The 20,860-nt window shown below is 47.4% G+C and overlaps 1 protein-coding gene across 33 annotated transcripts in view; it reads right to left on the bottom strand.

The window, feature by feature from the left end:
• Positions 1–20,860, bottom strand: part of LOC138245662 (protocadherin gamma-C3-like) — an 830,748-nt gene that overhangs the window by 197,833 nt on the left and 612,055 nt on the right. The window contains exon 1 of one of the 33 annotated variants that reach the window (XM_069199446.1): positions 4,504–8,122. The exons of the other annotated variants lie outside the window; for them this stretch is intronic. Coding sequence (XP_069055547.1) covers positions 4,504–6,942 — 2,439 coding nt within the window. The 5' untranslated portion in view covers positions 6,943–8,122. Of the gene's footprint in view, positions 1–4,503; positions 8,123–20,860 lie in introns of those variants that run through there. 33 annotated transcript variants of the gene reach the window in all.

Here is a 20,860-nt window from a genome sequence, read left to right as displayed (position 1 = left end):
CACCCAATTGTTACACTTGAGTTGAACAATGGGGAATAACGTGCACTGTCATTGCAACCAATTCTGCACACGTTATTTTCATTGCCACACAGATTTGCCAGCAGAACTTCCTCCGGGTGGGACGTAGTGGTAACCACTCACGCAACAATCAAGAGTGAGCAGCATGTGCTAATCTTGTAATAGGAGCAATTGCGGAACACCACAAAAACTTCTGCACCTGATTTTGCACTTTGAGATGTTGTTGCTCAGATACTTGATTGACAGTCATGGGTAAAGTGTTTAAATATTTTGAGAGAAAAGAAACGTGGCTTTCAGCGTGATTGGGGAATAGGTGAGAAAAGCTAACGATAATGCAAGGATCTGGGTGTCCGATATTTGCTATTTTTCCTGAAGAGCAGATAGACAACATCGGGACACGATACTCCAGAGCCACTATCCTGAAACTTCCATGAGAAGTTTCTTATAAATTCACGATAGAGTTATTATCATACTATGACATCAAAAACTGAGGTACACTTATTATAGTCATCTGTCTTGTTGTTATCAATATAAACGACAGTGCAAGAACAAACACGGGCCCTAAACTGCTTAGATCGTTAATTCGTTTAAAACTAGTTTAAGTTAGGGTGGGTTCTTTGCCTTGTTACTAATCATGCATTCATTGTGTTTACAAGTGACATTAATATTATATTATTTTTTGCATTCCAGTAGCAGTAAAGCTGGTAATGAAACAATCAATCTTTTAAAATATTCGTGCATTTATTTAATCAAATGCGATTTCGTATTCAGCCAACAGATCCTCACCCCCAGTCAACCTACACCTCTTTTCCTCATTGAGGTAAGCCTCTTAACCACACGATGCGGTAAACGGTACACAGTGAGTGCATTCCATTATTGCCACATTTGTTCGCGTTTAACAGATCATTATTCCATCGTCTTGTGTTGCTTTTCCAGTCACTTGTGTCTGACAGAGGGCTCAATGGGTGACATGTAATTACATTCTTCTGTAATTGTCCCGTGTCTATGTTTATATTTGCCTCAAATGGTGGTGACGTATGGAACCAATGTATTCTCAATGTGCATGGGTGCACATGGACAGGGTTCTAGAGGAGGGCCTCTTAAGGACTTTAGTGCCCCATTATTCTGATAAAGCACATTAGCATGGTGAGTTAGCATAATGCGATACCTGTCATCCAGTCATTAAAGTTTACCACAGCTCTATGTTAGCCCCATCGGGCAGTAGCTCACGTCTGCATTTTGAAATCTCCGCTCTAGCACAGTGAAGACGAACAGTGCTGTTTGCCTGCGCTGCATCACTTCCACATGAGAGGATCGGCTACGAAGATAGCAGGGCAGCTCCGACATCCACTCTCATTATTAGCCTCATTTGGAACTGCTGAGATGGACAATCAATTACCGTCGCACCACAAAGTGCGCAGCCGCAGGGAGCCGCGTCCAGCCTCCAGCTCAACTGAACGCTCTGCCTGGCATCTTTCCTCTTTGTCTAGCAGGTGCATGACGGCCATTCTACTGCGCTCGTTCACTTGTATCATATAGGGCGACTGTGTGCACGGGTCTGCCTCCATTCTGGCCTTTTTTTTTTTTTTTGCTCTTTGGTACTTCTTTACAGGCTGACATGGTTTACCTCGCCACACATATGGGGCAGACAGGATTTTATTTGATATAAAATGCCTTATGCCAAAGCTTGAAACCCAGAAAAAGCAAGCAACTTGCTTCAGTGTGTCATGGGATAATGTTTCTGGAACAGCCCCATATTTAACTGATGATTCCGGAATGTATTTCTGCAACTGATCAAATGTTTCTTCATGTATTACCATATTTCTATTGTTTCGTACAGCGCTCACATATTGTATTTTTATCTTTTCAGAGTGCCACGTAACATACACAAGGATGCAGTCGTTTTGGTTGTGAAAGTATCAGCAATGTGCTATGCAAAACCTTTAGTGTGCATCAAACCTGCCCGATTTTGCCCCACGCATGAGGCTTGATGAGGGATGTTAACACACCCATGGTGCATTTCACTTCGAACCAATCTGGTGGTGGGCAGCCACTGATCTGATGTATAGCCTCTTTTCATGTTTTCCTCACACTCTGACCCACGGGGCTCTCTCTCTCGCCTGGTCTCTCTTTCTCTCGTTTTCTCTCCTTCGTGATGTGTTGCTGTGTACTCTGCCTTTCTCATGATAGAATTGTTTCTCTCCTCTTGACTACAACTTTCAGTGTTTGCCCCTTCAACCCCCATCCCCATGTGTTTTTTTGTGACTGAGCTGACCCGTGCGTTCACCTGAAGTGGTCTCCTCTTTCCCATTAGGATTCATGATACACATGCAACCTAGAAGATGGGGCATCCACTTGGGAGAACCACGGAGGGCCTTACCAGATAGCTCACCCCCACCCTAGAAACATGATTACTCTATCTTGAGTACAGAAAGAAGATCATCAACCCCTAAAACTCTAGAAACTTCCATGTACATTATCTATGGGTGAGTTGCTAATGGTTACCAGTCAGCTGTGGAGAAAGAAAGAAATAGAAATGGAAGTTTCTTCTATCCCAAACGTTTGAGGCTGTTCACTAAGAACCACAGGACAGGGCTATTTTTCCAGGCATCACCGGCTAGTCTTTGTGACTTCCCAAAATCGAGTAAGGCTACGAAAACCTTAGACATAAACCTACAGCTTGTATGGTTACTTTTTTGTATAAAACGGGCCCTACCTGCCTGTCGGGCCTCACAGACACTGGCCCATTCTGGAGGGCAGTATGGAGTTTTTGCGTTTGTGAGGACGAAACTCATGACATATTTGGTTAAATAATTAGACGTACTGATTTCAACTGATGTGTGCATTTGCCTTTTCTAACCTAGGACTGCAAAAATATATCACCCTATTCAAAGTCATTCTCAATTCCGGGGTGATGCACTGTGGAAAACAGATTTTCCACTTAATTAAAGACTGGGCACGTGAGAAGGGGAAGAACAGTATGAAAACTCACAGGACTGTGACTTGTTGAATAAGCAGATGGTGAGATATGAGCCTGGTTGATAAACAGGAAGCAGTGCGCATTTATTCCTAGAAAAACAACAGACCAGTGAGACACTCTCCCAACGTTTGACACACGACCCTGTGTGAAACAGTTTTAAGATGGCCATAGCCTTAAGCCATAAGAACACACAATGATTCGAGGTAAGGTTACAGCTCTGAAGTGCATGTAAACACATGCTCGCAATCTGAATATTACAACACCAAACCCCACAGGCCTGGACAGTACAGAATGATACTCTGTGGCATATACCAATTCGAGGTGAATTGTGAAAATCTTACAGAACGCGTTACCATTGCACAGTTCAATGATGCATGCAGAAACAGTTCCATAATATTCATCCACTTATCAGAACCTAATTAACTGATCAATGATTTATCATAGACCACATATGCCAATGTGTTTTGTGCCTAATGTAATTGTAGTTACATTGCCAAAACCCGATGGTATTGGCTTAAGAGACCTCACAAGAGTGAAAAGCTGAGTAAACCATATTGCATATAACCTGGAACATTTTGACGCCACGCACCTCTCTGCAGCATGCACTAACCCTATTGAGCTAACTCGGGTGCCATTATCAATGTCTTTTAAAACAAAATCCCATCACAGTGACAATAATGTGTCCCTCACCTTCATTTTCAAGAGAGAGTCTAATGGGTGACAAAACGGTACATTTGAATCTATTCACATCTTCCCTCCTGGGCCGGTCCCCTGCTTACTGGTGAGAAACATTATGTAATCACAAGAACTCTCAATACCAGGCGTGGCAAGAACACCAGGTGAATACACACTGACTCCTCACTCCAGACTTTTAACAAGATGCACTCTTTAAAGAGCAATGCGCAAGCTGTGGGCAAGAGGACACTGAGTGACATTTACATTTCTCCACTATAAACGCGGACGTTTGCATACTTTCCACTGTGTATGTCACAGCAGTCTGTGGTGATGCACTGTGGCTGAATGAGAAAGGGGACAGTAGAGAAATGTAAATGTCCCTTTTGGTCCATGCAATGTATTTTAAGTCCGAGTTATAGTTAGATTTACAGTATGATTGATTGGTCCACAATTTAAAAGGCGTTTGCAAATCTGACAATGGCCAAACATGGTCTGTTATGCATTTAAGTTCATTATACTCAATGTATATTTTAAAAGTATAGCATGCAACTGAGGAACTCATATCAACCACAATTCCGCGCAGCACAGAGCAGACTCTTCACCCCATCCACCCTGGCAGTGATATAGCCCCTCTGCTAAAAAATAATTACATTTCTTATGATAGTCACGGCGCACACATCATGTTCTAACTCCGTCTTGTGGGCCTTTCAGAACTCCACTGTGGCATGACAGTCTACAATGCTGGGAAAGGTGTGTCTTGGGTGGGATGAGGAGCTTGGGGTACTACACACGGTCAATAATTTTACCACAGTTTCAAAGGATCACATTACCTCAAGCGGGCTTGGGAGTCTGTTGCTGTCTTTCAGTAACTGGTTATACAAGTTGGGCTCCCCTATTTTCAAGGTGTTTTGCTGACTTCCAATAGGACTTGGTGAGCACCTCATCTTATATATGGTGTCAGTCTTGCGCGAGTCTGTTGTCAGATACACCTGATGGTACAGGTTGTGAGGTGGAAGCCCACCCCGGACTGCATCCACATAGTGCAGGGTCTCGCTCGCCCTGTATAGGGTGCTCCTGGAGTTGTTATAAAGATCCCTGGTCTTTTTCCACTTGTAAAATTTGACCACCCCCACAGTCAAGAGGGTGATAATAAAGAGAGCAGAAACCACAACCACTGCTATGATTAAATAAAATGTCAAATTGTTTTTCTGATGCTTTTTGGCAGCCACATTTCCATCATGGGCCAGCGCTTCTGCAGATGTGTCTGTCATTGATATCGTGAGTGTGACAGTGGACGACAACGGGGGCTGCCCATTGTCTCTTACTGCAATGACCAATGTCTGCTTGGACAGATCGTTTTCCAGAACATCTCGAGCAGTCCTTATCTCCCCACTGTGAAGCCCAATCTTAAAAAGGCTCAAGTCTGTGGCCTTGGAGAGCGAATACGAGATCCAGGCATTGTGTCCTGTATCTGCATCCCAGGCCACAACTTTAGTCACTACACTCCCTGCACTTATCGACCGAGGCACAGAATCCACTTGTGCAGAATTTGAGTTTGGGGGAGGGTACAAAACTAAAGGGGCATTGTCATTTGTATCCACAACAAACACATTTATAGGGATGTCCGTAGCTAAAGATGGGCTGCCCCCATCGTGCACACGGACTGTCATCTTATACTCTCTGGTGCCTTCGTGATCTAGGGAAGCCAGAACAAAAACCGTTCCATTCTCAGAATTAATTGAGAAATATCGCAGAATAACATCCCCGGAATTACCATTTTGAAGAATGGAGTAGGAGAGGCGGCCATTTAAGTCTACATCCGGGTCAGAGGCGCTGACGTTGAATATTGGCACCCCAGGGGCATTGTTCTCTATCACATACACATCGTAGTACGGCTGTGCGGATGCTGGTGGGTTGTCGTTCACATCTGACACTTGTACCTGAATCCTCCTTTCTGTTGAAAGCGGAGGGGTCCCTGAATCTGTGGCGGTGATGGTGATGTTATACTCAGACACCTGTTCCCTGTCAAGGCCTGCCTGTGTCTCCAAGGTATAGTAATTTTTGATGGAAGAACTTAGAACGAAAGGGATGTTTGGAGGAATGGCACAGTTCACCAGCCCATTGTCACCAGAATCCAGATCAGTGACGCTCAGTAGGGCAACCACCGTCCCCCTGAGCGCATCTTCCGGCACTGGGCTATATAGAGAGGTGACCGTGATCTCCGGCGTGTTGTCATTCACATCAATTATTACCGCCGACACCTTGCAATGGGCCACCTGAGGATTCGTGCCCCTGTCTTTTGCCTGTATGTATATCTCATACTCCTTCCGCTGCTCATAGTCCAGCTGGCCTTTGACCTTTATTTCCCCGGTCACAGAATCCAGGGCGAACAGTTCCCGCACTTTGGCCGGGGTATGGCTGCTAAACGAATATACAATTTCCCCATTGGATCCTTGGTCCAAATCTACTGCGTGGACTTTGACAATCAGAGCGCCCGTGGGCGTGTTTTCCAAAATGTTGGCCCTGTAGAGGGTCTGGTTGAAGGCGGGGGCGTTGTCATTGGCGTCCTGCACGTGCACGAGTATCTGCACGCTGGCAGACCTGGCCGGGGTCCCCCCGTCCACCCCAGTGAGTGTCAAGAGCAGTTCTTCCTCCGCCTCCCTGTCCAGCCCCTTCTCCAGGACTAACTCGGCATACTTGGTGCCGTCCCCCCCAGTCTGAACGCTGAGGGTGAAGTGCCCATTGGGGCTGAGCCTATAGGTCTGCAAGGAGTTGACCCCCACGTCGGGGTCCTGCGCGCTCTCCAGCGGGAAGCGCGCCCCGGGGGCCACTGACTCGCTGATGTCCAGCCGCATGTCCCCTGCCGGGAAGGCCGGGTTGTTGTCGTTGATGTCCTGCACCTCCACCACGGCGCTGTACAGCTCCAGGGGGTTCTCGGCCACCACCTCCAGGGTGAGCAGGCAGGGCGCGGCTGGCCCGCACAGCTCCTCGCGGTCTATCCTCTCGTTCACGTACAGCGCCCCGCTCTCCAGGTCCGCCTCGAAGTAGCGCCGGCCCCCTCCTCCGGGGACCACCCGCAGCCGGCGCTCCGCGAGCCCCCGGAGCTCTAGGCCCAGGTCTGCCACCAGATTCCCCACTCGAGACCCCCTCTGCGCCTCCTCGGGCACGGCGTAGCGGATGAGCGCGGAGCCCCCAGCGCAGAGCCCCAAGAGCAGCGAGAGGAAGAGTGCGTGGCGCCCACGGCCGGCCCGGCCAGTGCAGGGGCTCATCTCGGAGTTTGTGGCGGCCCCTGTTGCTCTGCTGCCTGCCGCTGTTGTCTCACGGGGTGGCCCGTCCGGCACAGGGGCTCATCTCGGAGCCAGTCTGCGGGGGTCTCCGGTACGGTTGTCTCACGGGGTGGCCCGTCCGGCACAGGGTCTCATCTCTGGCTCTGTGGCGCTGTCCTCGGTCCCGCTCCGGGACAGGGTCTGTTATCTCACGGCGCAGTCGGTCCGGCATAGTGGGTCATCGCGGAGTTAGTAGAGGGCGAGTCTTCGACAGCTGCCCGTCCAGTACAAAGGTCCAACTACCGCACAGCACAGGGGCTCGTGGCAGGCCCCTTCTTTCTCTTCTGCCCTGTTGTCTCTCAGGGTGGTCCGTCCGGCAGAGGGGCTCGGCCCGGAGTTTGCTGCGCGCTCCCGCGCCCCCTCCTTCGCTGGGACGAGTTGTGTTACGTCCCGGGGCGGCCGGCAGGCACCGTTGGTCCTCTCGGAGTTCTTGGCGGGCTCCTCTTCCCCTGCGTGCTTGGGAGGAGTCCTGGTAGCACACGGGGCACCCCGGAAGGAACGGCAGTCTCTAGCGGCAGTGCTGGAGGGTGACCAACCCTACGCCGGGAAGCTCTGACTCACCCCCTCTCCCTGCCGCGCCTGAGTCCACGGAGGGGACCGGATGGCGCTGCTCCGGAGGCAGCAGTGCGTGTGGAACAGCGGCGCGCACCGTCCCCAGCCACAACTGCACCAAGTATGCGAGGGAGCGCGCGGCCGGCCGCCAGTGGTGCGCTCTGCCAGCACATGTGCACTGCATCCAGCCGACTTCCAAAAGCGCATCTGCGGCTCAGCCCAGACGTGGCTCTGGTTACCCTTCCCCAAAGTGATTTTTCAAACACGTAAAGTTCTATCGAGCGTCTCTGCAAAGCAAGTTGACATGGTTTACTGTGTTTTTAAATCGAGAAACTGTATAGTGGTATCAACTGTGCACCTGTGGATGACACAGATTTTTTTTTTTTTTTTTGCAAATCAGCTGTGTTCCCGTGGCAGCTACGGTGCTATTTGACCGAAAACACCTTATTAAATCATTCGCCTCAGAGGGAATGAACAATGGCAGATTCGTGGGCTGCCATGTTGCCAATTATAGTATCACAGCAAAGGAAATCCGATCTGCCCCCGGCTCAGAGCCTGCTGCCCGCCCTGTGCCGGGCGCCGGTCAGGGCCGCGTAGATATGCGAGTTCCCCCGCTCTTCTGAAGCCTCGCCCTCCGTTGTTCAGGGAACCAACAGGCTGAAGGAGCTTCCCTGGCTCTAGATGTACGTGGGAGCCGAGGTGGGGGCGGGGAGCTGCCTGGGTAAGCTTGGAGGTCTGTCCTGGAACGGCTTAGCATGCAACGCGCAAGCGCTGTTTGATTTATTTGAGGATGATTAATGTACATGCATTTGGTTTGCTAGTCACAGCCAATTGGCTCTTCTATAAGAAACCATACAGAGAGACATAATGTATAGATTAGTCAGTGAAAGCTGCATTAATTAAATCAGTGCTGCTGTGCTAGACGCAGGAGAATCAGCCGGACGTGCCCAGAGAGCTGGAGATTGGTTTTATCAGATCAAACGCTCCCAGTAGCGCTGTGAAAGGTGTGTGAGCAAAATACCAAAGTCCTCTGGTACCCATAAGGGACCGTGTGGAAAGGGAGGACGTGGGGAACCTGTTCTGCAGGTGCGCGGCGCCACCATTATGTGTATAAAAACAGAGAGACTGCCACATCGTGCCCATTCAGCCATTGGCCTCTCTGCTGAGTTCAACACAAAAGGCGCATATTGGTAATAGCAAGCTATGGGGATGTCAGTGAACCTGACGCCTGTGCTTCACAGCACGCGAATTAGGGCAGCAGCCCATTCCACCTAAAACACGTTCCCACTGCCAGGAGGTGGTCGTATTAGGAGAAGCGTCCCTATGCTCGGTACCAGACCCTGGTGTGAGTTACTGTCCCTTATGAAACAACTCCATTGCATAGATTGCACTGGCTTTACTATTCACTTCGAAGCATAGCAATGACAGCAGGGAGCAGCAGCCTGTATACATTGCCAGGATGCTTGCAAGCGCAGCTGTTATAGGGTGTCCAGGCACGTGGCCTAAAGCACTTCAAAGTTTTACCACGAAGCAACGGTAAACGCCGAGAGCACTGGGATCAATGCAGAAGCCCGATGAGCGTGAAATTAACCATATGAGGACTCTTACTCAAAGTAAGTGGTCGGGGCTCAGAGATCAAACAACTTTTAATATTTTGGTATTGGCTCAAGCTAGAATTGCGCGTGTTCCCCTAATAGCCGGAAGTGGTCCTAGCCACTCTTTACTCTCCAGAGGCCGGAAGTGGTCCTACCCACTCTTTAACCTCGAGGGGCCCGTGTCTACGGGGTTCACTACACCAGACTTTTCATTTTAGTTATATGACTCTCAGACAAACTGGCGCAGGCACGTGCGAGGGGCTCAGGGTGGAATGCAACGCTCAACTCTGGCATCAGCGGAAGGGCTGGAAGGCGCGCGCCATCCCCGACAGCTCTGGAAATGCATCTGTGACTAAAACTGTGACTAAAACTGCTCCGGCAACCGCGGGGCACAAAGCCATGAATGCGGCGTCAGTCCATGCCCGTTCAGCACCCTCCCAGAACTAGGAATGTGTGGTGCGCGCTTTTGTCAGTTCCAGGCTCCCCCCCACTGCCCAGAAGCTTTCGAGGTGATGCGGACTCAGCAAGTGAAGGGTCCCTCGCTGCGCTGAATCCAAGAGTCCTTCAAGCACAAAGCCCATCACTACTCCCACCCCACCGAAGCCTGGTAATCCAAGGCCGCGTTCAGGAAGTGATGTAGGATTTGTTGTCCTTCCCATCTGAAGGTCGTTTCCTGCCCACGGAGAATCACGGGGCCCTGCTGGCCAAGGTGCAATGCCCTCTCTAAATGGCACTAACGCGACGAGCTCTACTGACTACGTAGCGGAGCCCCTTCAATTGGTCACTGGTCTAAACCTGGAAGTCTCACTTTACACAAATATGTGATCGATGAAATGGAATGTTGCTCTATATCAATTTTATTGATTTTATATCACACAGAACAACCTTTATTTCAAGTATCACTCTAGCTTCTTGTGCACTTGTTCGACTTTATACCAAAACCAGAAAGGTCAAGGAAAACAGCTTAACGCTAACATTAAACCCTACATATAAAAAAACAAAGATCGTTCTGGCACAGTTGGTTAGAGCCGTTCAGGATGCACTTTAAACGCCTTTGGCACACGCACTATATAATGGTCCATTCGTGGAAACGCGTTGGGTTATGGACGGCAGCTCCGCTTTCTCACCACGAACACTGTACTGTACTGGTTTCCAGGCTCTGTCGCGGCTGTTCCCTCCAGTCTGCACTTATCATTCTGAAATACGTTTAATTCATGCTCATGTGTATATCGACGCGACACTGCACACTTAGATCCGGCTTTATTTCCGCAGCCCCGGGAGAATTGTGTGTGGATTCACGCAGCCTGTGTGCTTTGGTAGCTAGGGTTAGTCGTGCGCCCGACCCCCTTCTCCCCCCCCCCCCCCCTCTCTGGGCAGTCGTCATTTACCATGGCGTGCTCGCTCAGCTGAGCACGGAATTGTGATGAACTGAAATGCTAGCCACATGTGCCCACCTCAAACACACGGAAATCAATACTAACATTGATGTAACCCCGCCATACCCCGGAATAACTACGGCGTCAGACTCGTTGAACAATCTAAGACATCTTCGCAATGAAAATATCATCCCCATAATTCATAAGGGGTTTCAGAGAGAACACATTACTGTGGTATTTGGTGATGGGTGCATTGAGGCCTACTTATTCGGCAGACATATTTGCCACTTTGCACGCCGGCGTTGATGCACACAACCTACCAGTTTCTCAAGGCCTGGAGGATTACCCAGGTGAAACCTTGGGAATTAGTTTATATTTTAAATAAAGCTTCACTTAGAAATAAGGGGCTTATTTACAAGCTTCCTGCGCTGCCGGTGCGTTACTTTTTATGACGGGCAGACGACCCATAACTACAAAGCCACAAAAAGCCATCTTGCATGGCCTTTCATGGCTTTGTAGAAATGGAGTAAGGCAATGCAGCATTGTGTCAGGGAGGCATTTCCATGGGTGTTGCGTGGATGTTCCCACGCAACATCCATGGATTTTGACGCATTCCCAAATTTACAGGGTTTTGTAAACATGGGATTGCATCAGAAACCTATGCCACATGAGGGGTGGCGTAAAGGTGACACAACAGGGAGAAATATCCTAATATCTCCCTGTTTTTTCCTTTTCAATGCGTTTTGAGGTTTATAGCACACATAGAAAGAGAAAAACGCCTCTTGTGATTGTTTTTCTGCAGCAAGGTGTCCCTTCCTGCACAAAAACAATCATCTCTGCAAAGCAGGCACCCTGGCGCCATGGGTGCCTGCTTTGGCACGTGGCAGCAGTTAGTGCGCCTGCGCAGGGGAAAAGGACAGGCATGCTTTGCATCTTGTAGATACAGTGCTTCCTGTCCTTTTGTTTTGACGCAGGGCAAGAAGGCTTTCGGCGCTGCCCTGCGTCAAAACCTTGTAAATGAGGCCCAATTTCTTTTGCCCCGTTGTTGGATGTCAAACGGCACCACAAATCTGTACAATACTGGACATGTTAATTATGTGTGGAGACGGGCGAGAAATAAACCCTTTCCACTGTGACGTGCGAGAGGACGCACGCATGAAAGCTCCTACAACGCGCATGCACCCGCACTGAGGGTGCTTCACATGTTTTACAATTAACATGCACATGGTCTCTTCGCTGCTCCTTCTATCACCATCTGCTTTCAGCACTGCACAATTACTGGCTGTTCTGCTGCTCTGCCTAAGCTTTCCCTCTGTTCAGAGAAGAATGACTCAAGATTTTACTGCTCTCTGCATTACACATTGTCCCTTTACAGCAAAATGACATTTCACCTTGGAAGTACAGGCAAAGGCGTGGAAAGCGGCGAGGACAATGACTGCATCACTATACTGGCTACACTCATGCAAAGGGCACAGAAGACACGAAAGACACACCTAAAGGCCCTCACCAGTTCCCTGCCAGGACTAGGAGCGGGTAAAGATGTGTTGACAGCAGATGACACAGTTGTCACTCGTAGCGTGAGCCCCTGGAGAAGGGCTCTATTTCGCTACTGGAACAGGTCAGTTTTAAGAAACACTGGATGAGCTAGCTAAAGCAATGCAGACCATGTGCGCAATCGTAGGCATTTACTGATCTTACACACGTTCTGTGGGCCATGGGAGGATGGATGACGCTCAGTGGCTATGGGTGGGGGAGTGTAAAGGAGAGTACCTGCACTTCTCAGCACTGCTGCAGTGCATTTAATGGGAAGAGTACCAGCACTTTTCAGGCGGAAACAGGTACTATTACTAGTGAGTACCTGCAGTTCTATATTTCCATTTAAAGCACTGCTAAGCAAGAACAGACCACGTTCAAGCCTACTGCACCAACATCTGTGCTGCACTTTTGCCTCCTAGCTAATCGCATTTAAAGTGTTGCATCAGAACTGCAAGTCACTTCAGATTACAGAAGCAGTGCGGCACGTACAGGCCACGAGAACTGTATTAGATTGGGGGTTTATTAAGTGCACGTTCACCTGAAGGCATCAAAGCACTAATAATTGCTAAGTTAGAGCACGGCTAAAACTCAGCATACTTTTGAGCACCTTAAAGCGATGCTTTTAAAGCCTTCCTTAATTTTAAAAAGTTGCATTCTTACCGAATGGCCAAAGGGAACCTGTTCTAATGAATAACAGCTGCCCCTGAGATAACCCTCAATCCCACAATAACTGTTTCAACTTTGGCGACTTGTAGAAGGCATTGATCCATTGACTGTAAGGAGTGAGAAAGACAATACAATTGAAAACACATTTAAAGTGGTGTCTGTCGATTACTACTGAAGACCTTGCATGCATGGACTCACAGCCACATGTATGTACCGTTTGCGACGAGAAAAAAGCATTTTGGTATATACAGACCCATTTTTGTGATTCGGTTATCTATTTACTGAATCGCAAAAAGGGTTTGCGAGTCACAATTAGGATTGGACGTTCCCTTCCTAATTGCGAGTTGCAGTGCGATATAGGGTTGTTTTGTGACCGTGAATGCGGTCACAAAACAATTTGCAAACAAGAAGGGGTCCCCACAGGACACCTTCCCCTTTGTGAATGGGAGCAAAAATATTTTTCAGAGCAGGCAGTGGCCCCACGGACCACTGCCTGCTCTGAAAAGTTGAAAAGAAAACTTTTCATTTTTTGTTTTTAAATGCAGCCCGTTTTCCTTTAAGGAAAACGGGTTGCATTAAAAAAAAAAACACTGCTATATTTAAAAGCAGTCACAAACATGGTGGTCTGTTGTCCCCAGCAGGCCACTATCCCTGTGAGTGCTGCCATTCCCAATGGGGTCGCAAATTGCGACCTACCTCATGAATATTAATGAGGTAGGTAATTTGCGATCCCATTGGGAATCACAGTGTAAAGTACATTGTTGTACATAAGTTTTTGCTACTCGTAATTTGTGACTCGCAAATGAGTCACAAATTGCAAGTTGCAAAACTCTGGGTAGTACATCTGGGCCTTAGTCACTATTCACTGCTAAAACGGCAGCCAACGGAGTGATGCTAATGAAGGTGTACCATGAATTCGTTTCAGCAGATACAGGCATATTTTAGCCACTACTTTTTTAATCAATTGAAACCTAAATATGGAGCCCGCAAGGAGCTGAAGATATAGAGCATCGTGGTACCTAAAATAATAAAAAATCATAAACAGGATTCTTTTCAACACTTAAAAAAAGGAACACAAACTAACTATAGTGCTGATTTGAGTTTCAGTCTCAAACAAGTGTCAAGCTTGATTCTAAGATTCTTTAGAAGGGATTAGTCTGGGTAGGATTCATAACTTTGTGGGCAAAAAGGAGATTACCGAAGTCTAGCTAAGAGATATGCCAGAATCCCAGTCTCACCCCTGCTGAGTTCAGCTGACTACAACTTCCTCAATTTATGACCACTTGAAATCAACTATGCAAGTTTTCTGAGCTGAATTTCAAGTCATGTGAGATCTTATGAAAGCTACGTATTTTGTTGGCATATATAAAGTACATGGAGCCAAAATGTAAGTGATTGTGTATTATTAGTTGATGGGGGTGAGAATCCACCTCAAAGGACAATCACAATCCTGGTCAGGGTGAGTCACAAAAGTCAATAAAAAACCTGTGCATAACACTCTGAAAATGTGGTGCAAAGCAGTCAGGCTTAAGTTAGAGGCAAGGTGTAAAGTGTTTATGCAGTGCTAAAACAATAAAAATCCCAAAATTAATTAGAAAAATAAAATATAATTTAATAAACAAAGTGATGAAAAGACAGTCAGAGGAATCAGAGTTATGCATTTTTAAATGGTTAGGTAAAATAGCTCAAAAGAGGGAGTAGAAGGAGAAAAAGCCATGCTTACTCTCCTAAGTGACTATGTGAAATGACTAAAAGCCCAGCTTAAAAAACAAGCATTTGAAATGCAATGGGTTTCGCGTTTGCTAGAGTTAGAGCTATTTGCGTTGAAAATCACTAACTGGACTTTTCTTGCCACACAAACTGAAAATCAAAAGTAAAATAGTTGACATAAGCAAACCAATTCAAAGCACTGCCGTGAGCATGAAGGAGACCCACAAAAAGTAAAAGAAGTTCGCTCGCAGTCAAAGTTATCGGCAAATGTGCAATTATCCATGTACCAGGGTGGATAGCCAAGGCACTAATAAAACCACCCTAGGGAGGGACAAACGTAAAGCAGTTACCAACAAAAAGAAAGGATTTTTGAAAGGCAAGCGCACAAACGAGTGATAGTGATGGGCATGCAGTGGGCTTGGTTAAAAGCCCAGACACATACCAACACACAGCATAGCGCTGCCATGCTCAACCACGCAAGCTCTTTCTCCTTAGGTGTGGGCCCTTCCGTGGGCCGCGTCCTCTGGGGGGACTCCCCTGGGCCTCGACCAGCCCTCCCTCGAAAGGGGGGGCAACAGGGCCTCAAATGATATTGAGGACCTGGTGGGGAGCATCTGAGGAGGCTTCCGTTCCCTCGCCCGGCTGGGAATCTACACAGTGAGCCGGTCCGCAATGTTCCTGCTTGTGCCCCGGGGGTGCTCCAGAGAGCGAGCTCGCCCCAGGGGCACGATAGAAGCACGCTCGCTCCTATTCCTTTACTTTTAGATGCCCCGGGGGCACCAAGGACAGCGCAGCTCCAGCGCCCTGAAGAACACACCAAAAGCCGGGTTGCTGCGGTGATCGAGGAGCGCTGGTGACGGCAGTGAGGTCATTCAGGAGAGCGCATAGGAGCGTTCCCAAAGCTCCACAGACAGCGTGGTTCAAAGCACTATGCCCGGGCTGCGGCAGTGATTTTTAGGCACAAAAGAGTGCTCAAAACAGCACAAGGGGTACGTCAGTGATCCCGGGCAGCGGTGGAGATTTTGGGCCAGGAAAAGTGCTTTAAAGGCATGCAGGGCACTCAGGAGCGCTCTCCCAGTGCTTCATCGTCAAAACAGCCCTCCTTGTGCAAGAATAAGTTTACGGAGGTCAGGGGCCACAGCACCCCTGCCTCTAGAGACAAAAACAATGAAGAAGGGGTACAGGGCTGGCGAACCCAGCTACAGGCCAGCACACAAGTGGATGTCAGCAGTGGCAGTTTCTCCTTGTGGCCAGGCAGGTCACAGGTCAGCACAGCAGCAGCAGTCCAAGGTGGTCCTGGCGAGTCCTCTCAACAGCGTCCTGCGTCCAGCTCCAGTTAAGTTTTCTGGAGTCTGAAGAATGTCCAAAGAATGTCTAAATTGTGGGGAAAGTTCCCCTGTACTTATACTAAGTTTACAGTGTGTTTTGCAATGGGGAGGAGAGGGGGTTCCAACCAGTTACAACTGGTTTTGGGAGTGCCCTTTCTCTCCTCCAGCACAGGTTCCAAACATCAGTGGGGGGTAAACGACCCTATTGTGCGAGGCCAGAGCACAGCCTTTACAAATGCAGGTATGCCCCGCCTTTCCCTTCTCTCAGCCCGGGAAGGCTATTCAGTATGCAGATGCACCTCTGTGACACCTCCACCCTCCCTGTGTATAGGCTGTCTGAAAAGTACGCACAAAGCCCCAACTGTCAGTCTGCCCAGACGTGGATTGGAGGCAAGCTGCAAAACAACAGTCATAAGCACAGATAAATGCGCACTTTCTAGAAGTGGCATTTCTGTGACAGTAATAAAAAATACACCTACACCAGTAATCAGCATTTCTGATCACAACCATATCAAACATGCCTGCGCTACCTCTCAGAAATCAGACAATACCCCTTATACATAAGGCAGGGCATTTCTCAAGCAATCCTATGAAAAGGCAGCACTCACAGCAGTGAGACACCAAGTTAGGCTGTTTGCCACTACCAGGACAGGCCACGCAACCTGGCACATTACCTGCCTTCTACATATATGCCACCCTGCCCATAGGACTAGCTTAGGGGTGACTTACATGTAGTAAAAGAGGAGTTCTGGGCCTGGCATGTAAATTTAGATGCCAGGTTCCTGTGGCAGAAAACTGCGCACACAGGCCCTTCGCTAGCAGGCCTGAGATAGGTTTGACAAGCTACTTCAGTGGGTGGCACAAGCAGCGCTGCAGGCCCACTAGTAGCATTTAATTTACAGGCCCTGGGTATAGGGATAGGGTATAGGGATACCACTTTACAAGGGACTTATAGGTAAATTAAATATGCCAATTAGTTATAAGCCAATCACACCAATTTTGTAAGGGAGAGCACATGTACTTTAGCACTGGAAAAAATGCTCAGAGTCAAAACGTTAGCCAACAAAGGTCAGAAAAATAATGAGGCAAAAGGCAAAAAGTCTAGGAAATGACCCAGTAAAAGGGCCAGGTCCAACAGGAGGTATGATTAAAAAATGGGGTAAGTGGAAGTGGGGTATATTATGTACCTGCCTTCCTGGTCTACATGTTTCAAAGCCTACCCCTGGGTTTATCATCAGGACCAAGGGTGACTCCCTAGTGACAGTCCTTAAAGGAAACATGTGCCCAAGCACGTCCTATGCATGCTAAAGATAAACTATACTCCACCTATCTCATGCAATGACATCAAAGTATTGCCTGTGAAAACATAAAGGAAGAATAAGCCTGCCATATTATTGGTAGTATCATTGCTTGATTATATACTCTCGGATGATGCACCAAAAAATTAGAATACAACACTCAAAACGTGCAGAGCACTTGCGACTGCAACATTCAAGTGATAACGATGTGTGGTTGCATTCAAAGATGCTCATATACTCTTGTGATCGCATTTTTAGAAGTGCCTGTGTAGAGTGGTGCAGAACTTTAGCCCTTTAAGTACGAATTTAGCACAGGACTACACTTCTAAAACACCCTGCGATCTCAGGGGAGCCACTTAGAGAGTCACAGGGTAGCAGGTGGAGGCCACAGCAGCAAGATCTGGTCTTGATCAGCTGGGCAGTTGAAGGAAAAGGGCCTCTTTGTTTTTGTCCCTGTGGTCCAAGCAGGAGTCCACCATTATGACCTCTGTTTGCTAATTCGTTGTCCCTGGTAGAAGAGGGAGAGCAGGTCCAGTTTCCAAGGCTCTTAAGTCACAGACAGCAGGCCCAGTCCTCTTCTGTTTTTCTACAGGTCCTGACGTGATTTTGGGAGGGTGCTGGGGATGCCACAATTATGCCCAGTGAAACCCTGTGGTGGTGGTGGTGGTGGTGGTGGTGGTGGTGGGGGGGGGGTATTCTGTCCACTCTCTAACCAACAGGGCAAAAGTTCCCAGGGATGACCCTAGCCACTTTTGCAGCACACCCTGCCTGTTGTACTGTACAATATCACACAGTGCATCTCTGTACCCCATTCCAACACAGGAGAGTCTTTCTTCCCATGGTCAGAGCTCAAGGTGCCCACCTATAGGTGCAAATCCTCCCATATGGTCCCTCAAAACCAGCTCTAGGGCAGTTGTCCCATCCCACTGGATTTGGAGATACACTGACTAGGAAGACAAAGGGGGACAGGAATAGGTGTGAGCTGCATGTACCAGTGACAAGGTGGGCACTCTTTGAAGATCAGGAAAGGGCTGGCTCCAATCCCCTGGTCATCCTGCCCAAGGAGGAAAAAACCCTCTCCACAGCCAAGCCTTTTGTCCAGGAGAGGAGTACCCCTTCAGTGGTCTCCGAGCAAGAGTAGGAAAATGGGCTCCTAAGAGTAGGTTCATCTGCCCTGTCAAGGACTGTGAGCAGTGTGTCCAACCACAGCCTGACCCCTGCCAAGTTGGAGGGTAGGAAGGAGGAGAGGGACCTGAAATTACAGCTCACTACCCTAGCCCTGGAGGAGAACACATTAGCCTTGGCGGCAGAGAAGGCCCTGCTGGCCCATGAGATGGACCACAGAGAACAGGGCCTGAGAGAAAAAAGGGCTTCTGAGCCCTGTGAAGATGGTGGCAGCGACAGTGAAGTGCTTATGAGAAGTAAAAGAGTCCACATTCCTCTAAGATCTGGTGCTTAGCTGAATGGTGGGGTGACATTGATAAGTGGTTTTCAGGATATGAAATGTCCCTGCATATGCAGAGTATAGGATCAATCCAAATCTCACCACAGGGAAGCTATTTAACAGTCACGTGACACTATGCACTGGCAGAAAGGCATATTTGACTTAGGCATGAAAATGCCAATATTCTAAAAGTGTCATTTTTAAAATAGTAATATAAATTGAAACTTTACCACTAAGTTTGATTTTAAAGTACTATTAAAATACATCCTTGAACCATTTTTCTAGCTGTTCCCAAACCGAAATGAAACATTATAAATTGTTATAATGTAACCCAATGTTTCTCTATGGGAAAGCCTGCTTTGCTATTGTGAAAAACGACTTGAAACCTTTAAATATTCATGTCCTAGTTCATAAATACCATACATCCTATGTTATGGGCAATTAAGAACTGTTTTAGGGTGACTTATTCAAAAGGAATTTTAGGCCGTACAAAAGATTTACGTTGCTAGATGGAAATGACAGTTTAAAACTATACGCACAGGGGGCAGTGGCAGCGCTGGACACGTGTTTTACAGTGCTACTGCAGCGGGTTGCACGATGAGTGATGCAGCCTACTTGAAGCATTTAACTTACAGGGCCTAGGAGCATGTAGTACCATATACTAGGGACCTATAATTAAATTAAATGTGCCACTTAGGCATATGACAACTTATCTATGTTTAGAAGGACAGCACAACTGCTTTACCTCTGGTTGGTAGGGGTAAAGTGCACAAGGGCCAGCAAAAACGTGTTTAGCAAGAGGAACACAAAACTCTGGGGTGACTGCAGAAATTGAACATCTCCAACACAAAAGATTGGATGAAGAATGCCAGGATGAGTAACTAGACATTAAACTATATGAGGGACAAAATATAACTCTGTGACCACCACAAGAAATCTGTTGCAGAGTTAATTAGAAGGAGGTTAAAACAACTTTCTGTGAGTGGGGAGTTAAAAAGTCTTGGAACAAAGCTGGACCCTTAGTGTTAAAATCAAGACAACTAATTAATGACAACACAACCAGGGGTGTACAGCATGTTTTATTCTGCCTGTGGAATTGGTAGAATTTGGCGACCCTGTGTTACTCTTGTAACAAGGAGTTCTGGCCGAATTCTGCTAACCTCTGCATGGCTGAATTGTTTTCTCAGGTAGATCCAGAAATGCAAGTACGAGCGAGATTTGCCATCCCCTAGAGCGATTTTCTAATGTGGGCAGTTGTGGTTACAGTGCTGCTTCTTGAGTAGATTTGCTGCTGGTCGAATAGGTTTTCTAATTGAGCGGTAGCAAAGTCAACTCAAATAGCTGCACGATCTTGCGCACCACATGGTGCAGTTAATGCTGATTTTACAGTGATGCTCACGCTGCCATCACTAATTTGCCACAACAGTAGCAAGACATGCATATTTCACAACTGTCTGCGGAACTCTGTGGAATCTCACTGAGTATTTATGTAAAACTGTGGAGTGGAACTCTGCAAGTTTTACCCATCCCTAATCATGACCCGTGTCAAGGCTGCAGACACTTAATTGTATGATGGCTGCAATCATCTAGGACTAGAACCACCACAGTATCTGTATTAAGCAGGTGAAAACCACCCTAAACAGTTGGAGGACTGAATAAACCCCAACAAATTCTTTGAGCAGATTACACCCGCTCTTTCCAAACAAATTTGAAACAAAGCAACTGGGGAGATGGCCCAATAATTGGTGAGAATTCTTGGGTCTGAAGTAGTTTTTTTTTTTTAGGACAGGTACACCAGTGATGGATTTGACATTTTCTAAGATTAGTGAAACACTGGTGATTTTATTTCACAGCAGGTCCTATAATTTAAATGCTAGTAGTGGGTCTTCAGCACTAGTTGTGCCACCCACTTCGATAGTCTTTCAAACATGCCTCAGGATCGCCTTTGCAGAGCCTGTGTGTGCAGTTTAAACTGCCATTTCAATCTGGCAAGTGTACCCACTTACCCACCTAAACCTTTTCTTTTTTTACATGTAAGACACCCCTAAGTTAGGCCATGCTTAGCCCCAAGGGCTTGACACGGTGCATTTAAAAAGTATGACATGTACTTTTAAGTTTAAAACATGTTCAGGTAGTGAAAAACTCTCAAATTCGTTTTTCACTATTGCAAGGCCTATCCCTCCAATAGGCTAGCATGGTAATTGCCTTAAGATATATTTTGAGTGTAATTTCCAATTGGGAAAATATATACAAATGGAGGTTGATATCTCTGGACTTACAACTTAAAAACACATTTTTGGTAAACATGGTTTTAAAATTGCAGGTCTGAAAATCCCACTTTTAGAACGTTGTCATT

The sequence above is a fragment of the Pleurodeles waltl genome, chromosome 7 (assembly GCF_031143425.1).
Source record: "Pleurodeles waltl isolate 20211129_DDA chromosome 7, aPleWal1.hap1.20221129, whole genome shotgun sequence".
NCBI lineage: Eukaryota > Metazoa > Chordata > Amphibia > Caudata > Salamandridae > Pleurodeles > Pleurodeles waltl.
This window is presented reverse-complemented; position numbering and strand designations above follow the sequence as displayed.